We start from the raw sequence: 16,929 nt of genomic DNA on the forward strand, positions 1-16,929 counted from the left end.
TCAGAGTCGGTTTGGTTTATTTCTTTTACTAGAAAATAATGAGTTATTCATATACTTGAATATGATTTCAGTCCTCTAGCTGATGGTTTGATTCTGAATGTGTCTGTCATAAAAAAGCATTTTCCTAATTACAAATTTCTTCTCGTTTTGCTTTTTAAGCACTAAAATATTTTGGCCCATCAATCAAAGGGTACTCTAAGTAAATACATAATTCAGTTCAAATTAATCAACTTGGCTTTATTTTTTAAATATACGCCCTAGTTATTGAATCTTGAATGTGCTGTGATTAATCCCGTTTGGTTTCAATTTCACTAGCCACACCCAGGCTGTATTACTGCCCCACCTGTAGAGTCCAGAAATTACTTAAAGAGAACCTGTCGGGCAAAATGAAGTAGGCTAAAAATCTCAAAAAGCAACACATCCTGTCTGCATCTAAAGAAATGAAAGAGAAGAGAAACAAGTCAATGACATCTGTAAGTTTGGGAAGGTTTACAAAGCCATTGGGACTTCAGTGAGAGAGCCAATTTCCACAAAAACGTGGAACAGTGGAAAACCTTCCCAGGCGTCTAACAAAACGAAAGAAATATCTTGTTGGAGAATGTTTGGCCATCACTTTGTGAACTTAAGCTTAAGCGTAGTTGTAATATGCAGCAGTACAGTGATTCAAAGCACACCAGGAAGTCCACTTCTTAATGTTTTGGAAAAACAAAATGGTTTAGGAATGGCTCAAAGCCTGGGTTTAAATCTTATGCTGTGACATGACCTTAATCTTGCCATTCAAACTCAAAAACCCTTCAATGTGGGAGAATTAAAACAATTCTCTAATAATAATTGGGCACAATTTTGTTCCAAACCATTGTACAACACTCATTGGCAGTTGCAAACACTAAATTGCAGATTTTGTCTTCCACACAAGAGTGGCGAAATTAGTTTTTAGGTTTCAGGGGCCTATTTTTCTGATTCCATGTTATTTTAAACATGAAAAGATAATGATTTCTACGAATTCATTTTTCAAACGCAAAAATAATAATTGTTTTGTTTTAATTAAATATTTTGCACTTTGAAGATCAAATAACTACTTGTTTTTTATTTTAATATTTTTCTTTTTGATCATTTCTGATGAGGACGTGAAGTTTCCAAAACATGCAAGGATCATATGTGGCAACATAAGGAAATAATTTTAGTTCTCTGTTAAAAACTACATTTTGCCATCCGGTAGACGTTCTCGCATGGCCAAACGGATGATATCAACTCCCACAAGACCGTGCATCACTCTGATGACGCTACAACGGACGTCTCGCGAGAGTAGGTGCAATTTCCCAGCCAGCAAGTGTAGTGTTTGCGCGATAGAGACGAGGAAAGATGGCGACGCAGGAGAGCGAATCAGCTAAACCTACCGTGAGCAACGGAGAGGTAAAATGAATGACAGCCTTTCGACGGGTTTTAACACTTCAGGTTCGGAGAGTTCGAGTCGGTTTGACGGTTTGAACGTAACGCTTGGGCGTCCTAACATTTAACCGTGTCAACTGTCGCTGCACGAGCCTCAGTGACGTTGTCATTGCCGGTTGGTTTTAAAACGACCTCCCGTCGCCGGTGTGTAGTGAAAACGGGACTGTTAACGAGTCGAGGTACGGAGCGAAGGAGGTGTTGACAGTGGGAAATTCACCCAAAGGCAGACGTTAAAATAACCCCGACTGTATGTTGAGTTGACCGTGACTGTGTTGGTGTCTAACAACAGCGTGACAGTTAGCTATCACCAGGCCTGAACCCGATCAGCGCAGCATGGCTTGGGTAACTGGGCCAGTGTGTTCCCAGTCATTTCAGCCTCCAGTTAAATCTTTTCGCGTCCTGTTTTTCTCCTCAATCTCAAAGCTGGCCGTTCACCAGACAGAAACGCAGTTTATTAAGATTGATCAGGTCGAAGAAGCAGATGTAGCTTAGCCAAGAATTACCTAAGAAGGTTCCTACGCAGTCTCTTAACAAAATGGAAAAGTACACAGCTTCGGTTCGGCAGTTTTTGGCACCTGAACAGCAATATAAAGCTCCATCAGAAAATCTATTCAGACTTTTTAAATCCAAACCGATTTATCCTACAATAGATACACCTTTAATAGTCCATTTATGGCTTGTGAAACCTCCATTCAAGGGCAGTTTCAGTCATTTTCTTGTAATGTAAACAACTTCAGGACAGCTTAATTTCTTTTGGAAGGAGTCCGAAATTAGTCATAACACCAACATTTTTAATGGGTACAAGTCAAAATGAATTATTTAATCTTAAAGAACATTAAAATACATTTTAAATGATACTGAGATCAGATCATGTGTGTAGTTTTCATAGTAGTTTTTAAAGCTTAAATTCTAAGGTAATTCATGGCCCACAGTTCACTTTGACCCCAATTTACAAATTGCTGATGGTGCTGAAGTACAATTTTTTTTTAACATATTTTCAGGAAAAAATACTACAGTAAATGTTGAGTGATGAAATAGTAGTGGTCCTTTCGTTAGCCAAATGGTCTTTTTTATTACTGTAGAATAGCAACTACCCTAAAACCTAAAAACATTTAGTTTTTATTCTTTTACAACATAAACTTTATAAATTCTCAAATTAGGCAAAAAAATTGTTTCGAAATTTTGGTGGTGTCCCGACCTTTGGTGGGCTAAATGATCATGTACTTATGTATAAAATCAGTTGATTATTTTTTTTTTGTATAGAGGGACTTGAAAACATTATACCGACTAGTTGATTTTAAAAGGAATTCCTACTCATCTTCAGATATATCAAACTAGGTTGATTTAATTTGAAACGGATCAAAACCTCAATAATTAGTCACTACCAGGAACAGATAAAAGGACAACGAAGAATGATATTCTGGGTGTCAAATTCTTGAATCTGCAATCCACAATGGCAAATAAAAATCATATTTTGAGAAGATGGGACAATCTCCAAGTAAGGCATGGAAACGCAACAATAGCAGCAGACTGACTGATGGTAACATACAAATGGTAAAACCAGTGTAGGCTTAATCAGCTCGCTGGTTTAATTTGAACCTCGGAACGCCCAGCAGAAACTGGCTAGTTGACCAGAGTGTTGATAAAGGTGGTGGATGGTGAGGGACTCGCATAAATAAGATGGGAGACCACATCATCTTAAAAGTAAAGCGTTGTGGATAAGTATGGAGTTCCATTTCCTAAAAAAATCAAACTCTGAATTTCTGGGACTAAATTTCACATACAAGCAGGAGGACAAAAAGCCATAGGGGCACATTTATTTACTTAAAAGATGGACATATTTTTAGTTTACAGTGAAAACATTCAGTAGACGCACATAATGTTAGATGCTGTGCTATAGAAATGCAGGCCTTTTGCCATGGAGGATTTGTGTTGTACAGGATTTTACTATTTACCCTAAATTGGAACATACATTTACAAAATTAAAACCATGTTCTATTAAATAAGACTTGACAAGTGTGATTAAGAGCATAAAATTAGGAAAATGCCAACCATCTTTTTTTTTTTTAACCATTTGAACTGTGTATTTACATTGAAAGCATGCACTTAGATGTTAAAAATGGACTGAAATTCATTCCACTAAAAGTCTGAGGTCTTGACATGGTGTATATCAACATTAACGGTATACAAAAGTTGTGTTATTCATACAGAGATGTCTAAATGTGCTGAAGGAGTTAGGAACCTTCTGTCCAATTCTTGAAATGCTTGCACAAACAACCTTAAATATGCATCGGGGAAGGAATCATGAACTGGAAGGATGCCATATTCTCACAAAAATATAAAATAGTAATATAGAAAACTGTTTTCAGTTAACTTAACTAAAATGTACCTAATGGGTTACAAAATGATCTCAATTAAATTGAACCAACCACAGGAAATGGGAGAAGAGCCAGTAAGAGACACTAGAGAACCACATTCACAGGTGACCAAATAACAAGATATACGCTTGACAAACACCTGGGTTTTCTAGCTGGAAAAAGACCCATAGTGTCATATTTGTTACCTCTGCTAATTAAGTGTAGTTACTGAAGGTCACTGCGAATCATCATTTTTAACCACTAGTCTCCTAAGTGCTTCAGTCTGAAGCCCATTAAAATTCATAGCATCATATCTCACCAATAGATGAAATGAGATGAAGGATGAAGCTGGAGCAAACAGCAAACACTTGCATTGTAAAAGGCCAGGAATGTTTATTATCATTTAAGTTGTTTTAAAATGAGACACCTATGTGTGTTTGGGAATCCATATGGCATCTTTAGGAATTTTGAGAACTTATTTTATGATTTTAATCATTTAAATGATTATCACTTTTATACTCCACCAGAATTTTGTCTTCCAGAAAGAAAGATGCTTTGCTCTGGTTCCTGTGTAATGTGAATACAAGTAGTAGACATTTCTTAGACGATAATCCGGGAGGGGGTCAGGCAGTGGCGCCTGGTCTGCTCTAAGCTGTAATAGCAATGATCTCAGCACATCAGTCAAGCGTCTGTTTTTCTTGTATTACACCCGAAGGTAACTATAGAAAGCTTGGGTGCATCAGCCTTGTGGCACAGAAACAACTTTGCAAACTATATTTTATAGCATTGCTGTAACAAAGTCTGGTAAAAGGAACTCTTTACTTTTGGAACTGGTATTTGAAGTTTTTCCTTTTTTAATCCCAGACCCAGTGGTAACAGTAGTGTGAAGCATTTACCTGGACAACCCAGTTAATAATTAAACATGGTTCCGAATGTGTAAATTATTATCTCAAGGTAGAGAGAGAACCTGTTTCTATTGAGTGTATTTTGTGGTTTCTATACGCTCATTTTGTCCAGGAAACAGACCTCCATGTCATGGATAATTAGATTTGTTTTAACTTTACATCGCAGGATGTGGCGGCGAAGATGAAAAGCCCTATTTTTGTCCACTTCCTAGACCTGAACTGTGAGGTTTATAATGTTGCAAAGCAGGGTGGACACTACAAATCTTTACTCGCTTGCTGTCTTTGTATGCTACATACTGAACCGAAACAGACATTTTTAGCCTCGTGTGTTATCTGTTTTAGGACGTCAGCCACTAGTCTCATTTGTGTTCGAAACAACAGGGCAGATTAGACGTTTAGATAGTGAATGAGTCTCATGACTTGGCATGTGCAACTCTATTGTGACACTTGAATAGAATATGGCCTTGCCAGAGGGGTGAGGGCTTACTTTAGCACGCTGCAGCTTGGGGTGAAGTGACCACTAATAATCGGTTTTGCTGACTCAGGTGATCATTTACATGAACTAAAATTTACTGATTAATACGAGATAGAGGTCATTTGCTTTTGGCCTATACGACAAAGGCTATACAATTTCTTATTTATTAGAAAATTATGGACAGCGCTTTGGAGGTGATGTTCATTTAGGTGTTGTGTAGAAGAAAATTTAAAGTTAAATTATTAACTAAACATTTTTCATTAGAATTAAAATGATCAATTGTTCTAAATCAATGTGATTTGTTTTCTTTTCAGATCAAGAAGTATTTTTCATGTCTGCATATTGCCAGACTTTGTTCCCTTTCCCATTTCTTCCATCCGTACGTCCATCCATATGTTCACCTGTTTGTCCATCTGTCCGTCCCTCTCTTTGTTCCTCTATTATGGAAATGACATGTAAAATAAGAGTATTTAATTGGTTTTTATTTTTATTTTATGGAATAATGAGTCAAAATCTTTGTTAAAAATTACAAGATAGACTAGGGATTAGGTTATCATTTAAAGTTGTATAAGAATGTTTGGATTAAAGAATACTTTTGTCACTTATTTTGTTGATTGTCTAAATTCTACCACAGCAATGTCTAGATCCTCAACATCATTGCAATTGATACTGATCTTCATATTATGGGATTATCTACTGCTGTATCATGAATGAGCCTTTTTTATTTCCATCTTTTTTTATGTTTGTGTTTGTAGGTGAGCAGCAATGGAACCGCTGCAACAACAGATGGTCAGACTGTGCAGACGGCTGAAAATGCCCAGGACCAACAGCAACAGCAACAAGCACCTAATGCCTGGCAGGTCATCAAAGGCGTCCTCTTTAGGTGAATTTTACTTATTTTAATTCAGACTGAGTCACTCATCACCAGCTGAAAGCAGACCGCAGACCAAAACCTATGCTGTAGATGTAATAATTAATAAAAGGTCATGTATTATATTATGTTAATAATGGAGTCACAGTCCAAGTGAAAGGTACAAGTAGATGAAGAATGATGTGCTGTAGGTCAGTTAGCTCTTAGTTCACTCTGTTCCAGATCTTTGTAGAGACTCTGCAGTCGGTCTTTCTGTTTCTCTTGTCTGAGCCATCATCTGTTCTGTGCAAGTTGCATTTTGATGTCCTGACATGGTTGCTAATTCAGTTTTCCTGAAAAGGTTGTTTTCTGTCTTTTCTAATATGCTTAAATGTTCTCTCTTTGAACACACAACAGTGACCCCTCTTTCATCGTAATTCGCTTAATCTAGTGAAAAAGCGGCAGATCTGTGGTTTTCTTCGTCCGTCTGTTTTTGGTGTTTTAAATCTGCAAGAAGGGGCCCTGAAGGTGTATTTTTCTTTTCTCTGTTTTTAGGCTTTAGTTGCATTTTGTTTTTTGTTTTTTTCTTTTATTGCATGTAAGGATCATCAGAGGCAGTAGTTTTTGGATCATGAAATAAGCATAACATGTTTACATCCAGATAACATTCAGTACCTATTAGGCTCCAACAATTTAAAGGTAAACAAAAAAACATTTGAAAATTACAATTATTAGTCACTCAAATGCAGTCATCTTGTTTGCACTTATTCCCCTTTCTGAAAATGAGACATTTGGCATCTTTTAACCTACAATTTCTACCTTCAAGTCTATATCAACTAACTCACATTTTCACTGTGTTGGTACCACTCGGATCTCCAGAATCTTCATAATTTGGGCAATCAGTAGTTGGTTCCGCAGAGGGCCGTCCACCCCCGATCCTAACACACCAGCAGGGGCCCCCAGAGTACCCAGCAGGAACCTCTTTCCCAAAGACTCCCTCATGGTATTATACTTTTCCTCTTTGTCTTGCTGTTTGCATTTTTACTCCTTATTTTGTGATGCTTGTATCCTTTCACATTTAGAAATATATTGAAGGATATACAAATATACGGTAAACAATGTATTTTATTTTTGTCTAAATTGTTTAAGAATTAGTTTTCACCTTTGATCCGTTTTTAAGGTTTATTATGTTTTGTTAGCAATTTTTAGTATCTTTGATATCTCTACATATTGGCTCGGTGTGTAGCGTAGTCGTCTTGTAATCCAAAGGTTGTGTGTTCAATTCCAGCTCCTCCTTTCATGGGTGTGTGTTAGTGAGTGCGACTGGGTGATTGTTGCTCTAGTGTAAAGCGCTTGAGTGGGCAGTACAATTAGAAAAGCATATATTTCCATATTATAAGCTGTTAAATATTAAAAACTTTAAGATCTTCATTCATAAACGGCAGTCATGTGATCCCTAAAGTGATCGAACCGTACCAGAGTGTCATCAGTCCGTCTTGCGGTATCTCTCCTGACGCTGTAATGTGATAAACACTTTTCTTTTCTCACCATGCCTGCAGGACCTGTACGTGTACGTGTCCCAGGAGGAGGTGTTCACTGACTTCAACAACACAGACGAACTGTTCTGGTTCCACAGGGACCTGGTCTATGGAGACTGGACCACAGGGGAGAGCGGAGATGGCTGCTACCAGCATTATAAAGAGTTGGACATCCCAGAGGTAGGGATGTCTGAGGTTGAGGGGAAGGTGTGATATGCAGTGGAAGCATGAGTTTGTTAAATGTGTGTTTCTCTTTATCTCTTAATGTCTTCCTGTTTGGTTGATTGCAGAAGATGCAGCAGAACGGCTCCCTTTACATTCATGTCTACTTCACTAAAAGTGGATTCCACCCTGACCCAAAACGCAAGGGGCAGTACCGCAGACTGGCAACAGTGCATTCAACAAGAAGTAAGGACCAGGAAAACACAAACAAGCTTTTTCTAACATTTAACTAATCTCTGATCACTTTAAAGGGTATTTCATCTTTATTGTTTTGTTTTCTGTCCCTCAGTGCTCAATAAATTCAAAAGACGAAAGTTTCTGAAAACCAAGAATCTGCTTACAGGAGAAACAGAAGCAGATCCTGAAATGATTAAGGTGAACTGACACCCAAAATACAGTCAGGCTAAACCCCTGCATTTCTGTCAGATAACAGAACCCTTTTTTACAGGAACTATTACATATAGTGGAGCATTCTCAAGTTTAACTTTCTTTGGCTACCCAAGGAAACTGCATATGTTTTTTTTTCAGTAGCTGTGAGTTACTAAAATTTGTCTCCTGTATTTCCTCACAGCGGGCAGAGAGCCACGGTCCAGTGGAGATTATCTCACACTGGCACCCTAACCTCACCATTAATATGGTAGATGATCACACAGCCTGGGTGAAAGGTTCTGTTCCACCTCCTCTTGACCAATGTGAGTTTTACTTCCTGTTTTTAATGTTTCAGTTGTAACTGTTTTCACCTGTGACCTTCCTGTTATTCTGCGTCTGATACCAGATGTTAAGTTTGATGCAGTCAGTGGCGACTACTACCCCATTGTGTACTTCAATGACTACTGGAACCTTCAGAAGGACTACTACACCATCAACGAGACCCTGACCAAACTCCCGCTGAGACTCAACTACTGCCCGCTCTCCCTGTGGCGCTGGCAGCTCTACGCTGCCCAGAACGCTCGCTCACCTTGGAATTTCCTACCTGAGGACACCTACGAGCAGTCTGATGAAGACCAGGACTCTGTGAAGGTGCTGTTATTTGCCCCCGTTGTGGTTGCAGAAATAATGTGCTCCATTTATTTACCGTTTTCACAATACACCTGGGAGGAAACCAGCAAGGTCTTAATAATCATAAAAAGTGTTTCAGTAAAGATAAGAATAGTGGAAATAGGAGGAAGAAGAATTATTTAAGGAGGCTGTGGCCCTGTGGGAAGATTGGTCATCTTGCTATCCAAAAGTTGTGGGTTCGATTCCAGCTTTATTCTGCCACTTGTCGATGTGCCCCTGACCACTTGACCTCAACTTAACCACCGATCTTATCGGTGCATATGGGCAACTGGGTGAATGTGGCTGGAATGTGAAGGACTTTGAGTGCTCGGTATGACTGGAAAGACGCTATATAAGTTTAGTCCATTTACCTTTAATTTTAAAAATGAAAACCAAAATATTGAGCTTGAATTTTGATTTTTTTTTAATTAGTTTATTGTTTAAATGCTCGTATTTAGAAATGTTTAAGACATTAGTTACTATAAGGTTTGCTTCCTCTGTATATTAGCTGACATGTTTATGCTTTTTTAAATTTTGTTTCTGTATAAAAGAATAATTATCACATTTTACTATGTTATTCAGAACCTGAACTCTTGAATTTTTCTTAGTCATAAGTTTATTATCTTACAGAAAAACTAGAACTATGTAACTTCTACACCCTAACATTAAAGTGTTGGTTTTTGTTGTATAGGTTGCCCTTTTGGAAACCAATCCATACCTGCTGGGACTCACTATTGTCGTGTCTATTGTGCACAGCATCTTTGAGTTTCTCGCCTTTAAGAATGGTGAGTAGGCAGACATTTTCTGCTATTTTTAGTTAAACAATGAGTTTTAGCAAAGTGTCCCAGCTTAGCTTCGCCTCATCCCCGTCTTTTCTTAGATATCCAGTTTTGGAACAGCAGACAGTCTCTGGAAGGGCTGTCTGTGCGCTCCATTATATTTGGGGTGTTTCAGTCACTTGTTGTGCTGCTGTACATCTTGGACAACGAAACCAACTTCGTGGTGCAAGTCAGCGTCTTCATCGGTCTTCTTATCGACCTGTGGAAAATCACCAAGGTTATGGATGTCAGGGTAGGTCAAAGAAACCATTTCACACAGAACAATGTGTAAAATGTTTCAAGTTTCTTTATTTTAGGGAAGGAAGCCAAATTAGAACCAAACTGAAAGTATACATTCAATGTTACGCTGTTTTTTTAGTGAACTTAACTTGTATGTTTAAGTAATAAATGTACATGAAGTGCCTGGAGTTCTGGACTGGACTGGGTGGGAATGTACTGTTGTATCAAAAAAGAGGGTTCTATTAAAGTAAAATCGCCAAGAAACATTTTACTCCATAAATCCAACCAAACAAAGATCTTTCATGGGCAAATTTAAGTATTTTATGTACTTTATTATCTTTTAATACAAAATATTGAATTTGTTTTGTTGCTGTTTCCTTGTAAAAGTCGTATATACATAAACTCATAAATCCTGTGATTTTTAAGTCACACAGAGATGCAGAATAATATGGAGAAAAATTGTCATCATTTATGTGAATTACTGTTTTCTTTCTTTCCTCTAGTTGGACAGAGAGAACAAAATCGCAGGGATCCTTCCCAGATTGGTATTCAAAGATAAGTCAACCTATGTGGAGTCTTCAACCAAAATCTATGATGATGTAAGTTTGTTCATGATACAGCCTTCCAGTCATGTTTTGATGAAGTGGCTTTCAAATTTATTCAGAGAACCAATATTTGACTAAAAGATGGAAAAGCTGTACTACACACATCTTTTATGAATTATAATATCAGTGAAAAGTTTGTTTATTGTAGTAAATTCAATGTAGAAAGGGAATCTTGTGAAAAGATTTATTATGTATAGTGATATACATTTCAGGTATTTATTTCTGTTCATAATTCAAGAGTGTTATTTAAGGCTAAATTTTAAAAACAGGGAAATTTTAATAAAGAGATGTAATGTTGTGGTCTATACAACCATGGGCAATATGGCTGCCAGCTCTATCCAGAGCCACAAAGCTTAAAGGGGTCATTTCTGAAGAAGTTGGCTGTTCAGTGTTTTGTATCGCTGCAAACTTACAGAGAGTTGAGTGGAACAAAAATGTTGGACAAGCAAGAGAAATAACCGTATGTCTGAGGGTTAAATGTCAATGATTCAAGGGCCACCACACACACATGCATCAAGGCTACCACTGTCACATTCCTTGTTTTAATCCAGGAAGGTGAACAGAACCAAACATGCAGATGATTTAGAAGCTACTATTAAAGATCATTAAGTAATTCACACAGAACAACCCCCAACCTTGTATTGACTGCATATACTTTACAATACATGGCCTTAAATTTCAGTAGGCTGATGATTTTGTAATAAAAATAACTACATTGGTATAAATGTTATAATTTTCTTACAAACTGAACTTTAGGCTTGCATTAGCTGTAATAATCATTGACAGAATGGCAAGTCTTATGAATAACATGAACAGGTCTTTTTAATGATGTGAGATTTGTAGTGTTTTACTAAAACATTCATATGCTGTTTGTATACTAGCCTGTGCAGCATGTATGTTTATATAAGTGTATGTAAGGAGCACACAGTTAGTTGTGTTAAACTCCCTTCTGTGTGGTTCTGTTACCAGATGGCCTTCAGGTACTTGTCATGGCTGCTCTATCCTCTGTTCGGCTGCTACGCGGTCTACAGTTTATTGTACGTGGAACACAAAGGCTGGTACTCCTGGGTACTCAGCATGCTTTATGGCTTCTTGTTAACCTTTGGTAAGTTTATCTGATGCTTTCATGCACTTTATTACATCTTTTTTCTACTTCCTCCCTGCTATATACGACATCAATGATTCTCAGCCACAGCCTTGTGAACAAAAAAAAAATCTAAATTGAGGGTATCTTAGGCTTAACACCTTTTTTTTTAATCCTCCCCTGTAGACGTGTAATTTTATTAGATAAGGCCTAAAACTAAAACTGTACTTACTTTACCTTAGAAACAGTAAAATCTATCAACAAAATAAGCAGTTGCATTGAAACTTGTATGCTGACAGATTGTAACTTTAGTAGCTTTAGCTGGATATACACAGACACTTTAGATAGCTCTTCTGCTTATCTGAAATTGGGACATAGGGGTAAGGGTTCCACTAGGGAAACCCTAACATCCCTCGGCCAGGTGAGTTCTGGGGTATCCCAAAGCGTTCCCAGGCCAAAGGAGATATGTAGTCCCTCCAGCAAGTTCTGACCCCTGGCCGAGGTCTCCTCCCAGTGGGACATGCCTGGAATACCTCCAAGGGCAGAGATGCCCAGGAGGCATCCCAGTCCGCTTCCCTGGGAGGAGGGTGATGCAGAGTTTCAGATTTTCAGCAGACTCTGAATGCTTTGTGTAGTATTATACATTAAGGTAGACTGGCAAGTTGCCTCACTGCCTTCTGTTGTTGAGTTGATTATATAACGAGCTGCTCTCTTTCTCTGCTTTGGGTTTTAGGTTTTATTACAATGACACCACAGCTATTCATCAACTACAAAATGAAATCTGTAGCTCACCTCCCATGGAGGATGCTTACCTACAAAGCTCTCAATACCTTTATTGATGACCTGTTTGCCTTTGTGATCAAGATGCCCATGATGTACAGGATAGGATGCCTCAGAGATGGTGAGTCTTAACCGATAAACAGAACTGACTGTACTCTGCTTTTTGATGAGAGGTGAAATACCTTCAAGAAACAAGAGAAGTCCAGTTGACATCTGTTTAAGCACTCATAATTGTTATGTCCCGGGTGACTGAGAATCTACAACAACTAACAATAATGTTGATCAGGAAAGGTTAAAAATTAATTGTAAACACCTGCTATTTTTGTCTTCTACAAACCTTTAAAAGGAGGATTTTTTTTATGAGGCTTGAAGATGGCTTGCGTTTTTAATCGGGGCATTTTATATTTGTACTCATTGCTCAGCCTGGTGGGAGGCAGTTAGACCAGAGGGCTCATGTTTGTCTGGAAGCTTTGCTCAAATTCTTTTGTTTTATTATAGATAAAAAATGAAGTTTACACACATTTGCTCTGGGAGTGATGATTCAGACTAACCATAATGCTTGGCGGCCCATCTCAGTGTTTACTGTGATTGATCCTCTATCGCCACCTAGTGGCAACTAATTGTATCAATTTAATCATGTAAACGATTTACTTTGTGCTTCCTATAGTTTGTCTGGAAGAAAGCTGGTTTGATTCAGCTCATTGTTTCATATTTGAATAACAGATGTGTTTGAATTACCATAAACACTCACTTTTTTGAAATGTTGCTCTTTTGTAAATACAACATGTGGTGTTTCCCAACATTTTCATTTTCAGATTAAAACAAGAGGTTCATAGAGCAAACAGAGAAACACAAAATAAAGTATTTTAACAAAAATAACTTTGACTCTGAGCAACTATTTATAGCCATTTCTTATTAACATGAGAATAATCCCTCTAAAATGTGTTCAGAGTACATCATGAACCATCCCATTTTTATAAGGATGTTACTTTATTTTGGATATAACACAAAACAACCAATGAAGGTAACAGATGATCTTCTTTTTTTGAGTTGGAAAGGTGGGTAAATCAATACTTATGCTTCAAACTAAATCATTATAATGTAGTTCTGGCTGTAGGTTTGGGGTTGTAGTTCTGCTTGAAGGGGAACATCTGCCCCAGTCTCCAATCTGTTGCAGCCTCTAACAGGTTTTCTTCCAGGATTACCCTGTCTTTACCTCCATCCAGTTTCCCATCAACTCTGATCAGCTTTTTTGAACCCGCTGAAGAAAAAACGTCCCCACAACACAATGTTGCCACCACCACGTTCCACAGTGGGGATGGAGTGTTCAGGGTGATGTTAAGTCTTAGTTTTTGCTACTCATGTTTTGCATTTAGGTCAAAAGGTTTGAAATCTGGTCTCATGATCTCGTATGTTTACAACAACTTCTTCTGCATGTTTGCGGTGTCCCCTATGTGGATTGTGGCAAACTGAACTTTTTATATATTTGTTTTATTTTATTTTTATTCGTGTACAACTAATAGTGGGCTGCACGGTGGCACAGTTGGTAGCACTGTTGCCTTGCAGCAAGAAGGGCCTGGGTTCGATTCCTGACCGGGGGTCTTTCTGCAAGGAGTTTACATGTTCTCCCCGTGCATGCGTGGGTTCTCACCGTGTACTCCGGCTTCCTCCCACAGTCCAAAAACATGCCTGTTAGGTGAATTGGTCACTCTGAATTGCCCTTAGGTGTATGAATGAGTGTGTTCATGGTTGTTTGTGTGTTGCCCTGCGATGGACTGGCAACCTGTCCAGGGTGTACCCCGCCTCTCGCCCATAGACTGCTGGAGATAGGCACCAGCTCCCCCATGACCCACTATGGAATAAGCGGTAAAAAATGACTGACAACTAATAGTTGCTTTGTAAATTGATTCCTCTACCTGAGCTACAGATTTTGTTGGTCTGTCGCATAAAATCCAAATAAAACACACTGAAGCTTGTGGTTGTAAAGTAACAAAATGTGGAAAATGAATACTTTTGCAAGGCAGTACATAGTTGTAGTTTTTTGTAGTTGTAGGTTTGATATTAATGGTTAACTATTATTTCGATAACGTTTTCTGAAGTGACGAGCTAATTTGAGCTCTACTCATTTAATAATACACCAACTTCTGATTCCTCTCTTGCAGATGTGGTGTTCTTCATCTACCTTTACCAGCGCTGGATCTATCGGGTCGATCCCAACAGAGTCAATGAATATGGCACCAGCGGACTGGACCACACCCAGAACAACACAGCAGAGACCACTCCCGCTGTCACAGACAAACCAGAGGGGGAGAAAAAGAACGATTAAACACGTCCCCTCACTTATCTTCACCCGTGGCTCCGACTGCTGGGGATGAAGAGGACTTGTGGAAGTTAGTGCAGGGAGGGGATTGGCCGTTTAGCCATTATGGACGCCGCAACAACAAAAGAAAAAAACAAACATAAAAGTTGCAGTTTAACTGTTCCCTCTGATCTCTTTGTGGATCCACAGAGAATCGTATTTAGTGTACATTTGGTCAATTCTTATTTCTGTTCCACCACCCTTCCCTGCCCTCTCGTTTTGCAGTTCAAGTGAAGTAAAACAAAAAGTGACGTACTGTATTCTGTAAGATTTCTTTTTCAGAGGGTAACGATGTGTTCGACTAGATGTTGGAAGGAGAGCAATTGGCAGTTATTCTCCATTTTACTTTTTAAACAGCAAAGAAAGAGGCCAAGTTGCAACTTTTGTTCTTTGTCGATCCCTTGTGAATTTTTCTTTCCATTCCATGTGAGCACCGTGCTTCGGGTTGCCTAGAAACTTGTGTGTAGTGCTGGAGGAAACTGGAAAGGTCCAGAGCCACGCTGGAGGAAGAGACGTGGTGACTGGAAACACGACGGACGACCCTGCAGGGCGCACTACCCACGAGACAATGACTACTACACTCAGTTTTAATAATAGTTAATGTTCTAGACTTGAACAGTAAGGAAAAAAATAAAAGCCTTGTCGGTATTAATATAAAATATTGATAAAATTGATAACTTAATCTTGTTTTTCAGTCACTGAAACATTCTTTTGTATCTCCTTTAAACTGTACAGACTCCTGTTAATAATTAATGTCCAAACTGTTCAGAAACCAATGAGTTGGAAGCCTGATTTTTGTGTGTCCCATCAGCTGGATGTCTGATTATTTTCATTAACCTTCTCCAAATCTCTGCGGCAGCCAGCAGACATCGGATTTGCGCTAACAGAATTACAGTGTCTTGTTTTTTTTAATTATTATTTTAGTGCTGTAAATCAAAAGAAAGGGTTCCATGTTGGTGCATATTAAATTTTTGAACATTCATGTTTATAGTAAAAACTAAGTGTGATTTAAAATGTCTATGCAACGCTTTGTTTTTCAGATTTTTCAGACCAATATTGTTGCATGGAACAGCCTTTTTTTTAGTTTCCAGCGATACTGGGGGAAATATAATTTGTGTATTTTAAAAGCATCTGGAGTTTCATCCAGTTTTTAATCCTCTGTTCTGGTATGTCTACAGAACAACAGTAACCAGCATTTGGTTTCCTTCAGCCTAAACATGACGGTTAATACAGGTTCTATTAAATGTTTCGTAAAAACAGGCTGTTTTCATCCCGGGCCATTAGTTTGGAAGTTAAAATCGGCATAAAGTTGAAACTAATAGATCTTACTTGGCCACAGGTTTAGCCATTCTTTATAGTTTCACTTCAAAGAAAGTGTAACAAAGAAATCTCTAAAATGTTCAGTTTGCTGGTAATCTTGATGAGTGCCGCTGTCTTTTGTAGAGACACAATTAACAGATCGTCTTGTTCCTTGTTTTTCCAGGGTGGGATATTTTTTTTTTTAAAATAAGAATTGGGTTTTGAATTTGGCCTCAAGTGCATGTTCTGTTCACCACACAGGGTCCAGATCATTCTGCTATGAATACATACACCCCCACTAATAGTTTATTATAGGTTAATTGTACGTTTGACCGCAAGCTTTTTGTAGCCACCAACAAACTTCTGGCATATTTCTGGTTCGATGTTTGACACTTTTTTTTTTTTTTGCAGAATTGGAAAAGTTTGCTTAAACTGGTTGGTTTCTGTAACTATGATCCGGTCTTGGGTAGGCTGTTCCAGAAGCTTAATGTCTGCCTTCTTTGTCTATTCCAAAACCAGTTGTGGAGTTTGTTTGGGATCATTGTCTTGTTGGAACCTCCAGTTGTGTCCAGGTTTCCGCCATGTGGACCAAACTATTTTGGCCTAGAAATCGAGAAGTATTTTTGGAAAAGTTGAGGTGAGGCTTTTGAAACCAAGGAACTGTCTAGCAACAGTCAAGCATGATGGTGGGAGCATCATCCTGAGGGTCTGTTTTGCTACCAGTATTACTGGTGCTGAAAATTCATGAAATATTCAAACTTGTTTTGTCTTGCTATGTTTTGATCAAAGCCAATTTATTTACATCTACATGGCCTTAAACCTGGCCGGTGTTTCTGGTAAAAAAACTGAGGCGAGCCTGCTAGAAATGCAGGGCTGGGTTGTGTTTACATAAAACTGAAAAGGTTTACTA

At 38.3% G+C, this 16,929-nt stretch overlaps 1 protein-coding gene across 1 annotated transcript; it reads left to right on the forward strand.

The window, feature by feature from the left end:
• Positions 1-1,264: 1,264 nt before the first annotated feature.
• clptm1 (CLPTM1 regulator of GABA type A receptor forward trafficking) lies at positions 1,265-15,738 on the forward strand. Its single transcript, XM_047391192.1, has 14 exons — positions 1,265-1,413; positions 5,942-6,069; positions 6,916-7,039; positions 7,596-7,754; positions 7,865-7,982; positions 8,086-8,171; positions 8,368-8,488; positions 8,572-8,816; positions 9,526-9,619; positions 9,715-9,905; positions 10,396-10,491; positions 11,467-11,602; positions 12,315-12,482; positions 14,524-15,738. The coding sequence occupies exons 1-14, from the start codon at positions 1,363-1,365 to the stop codon at positions 14,685-14,687; spliced, it is 1,881 nt and encodes a 626-aa protein (XP_047247148.1). The 5' UTR covers positions 1,265-1,362; the 3' UTR covers positions 14,688-15,738.
• The last annotated feature ends 1,191 nt before the right edge of the window (positions 15,739-16,929 follow it).

This window comes from Girardinichthys multiradiatus, chromosome 18 (genome assembly GCF_021462225.1).
Source record: "Girardinichthys multiradiatus isolate DD_20200921_A chromosome 18, DD_fGirMul_XY1, whole genome shotgun sequence".
Taxonomy (NCBI): domain Eukaryota; kingdom Metazoa; phylum Chordata; class Actinopteri; order Cyprinodontiformes; family Goodeidae; genus Girardinichthys; species Girardinichthys multiradiatus.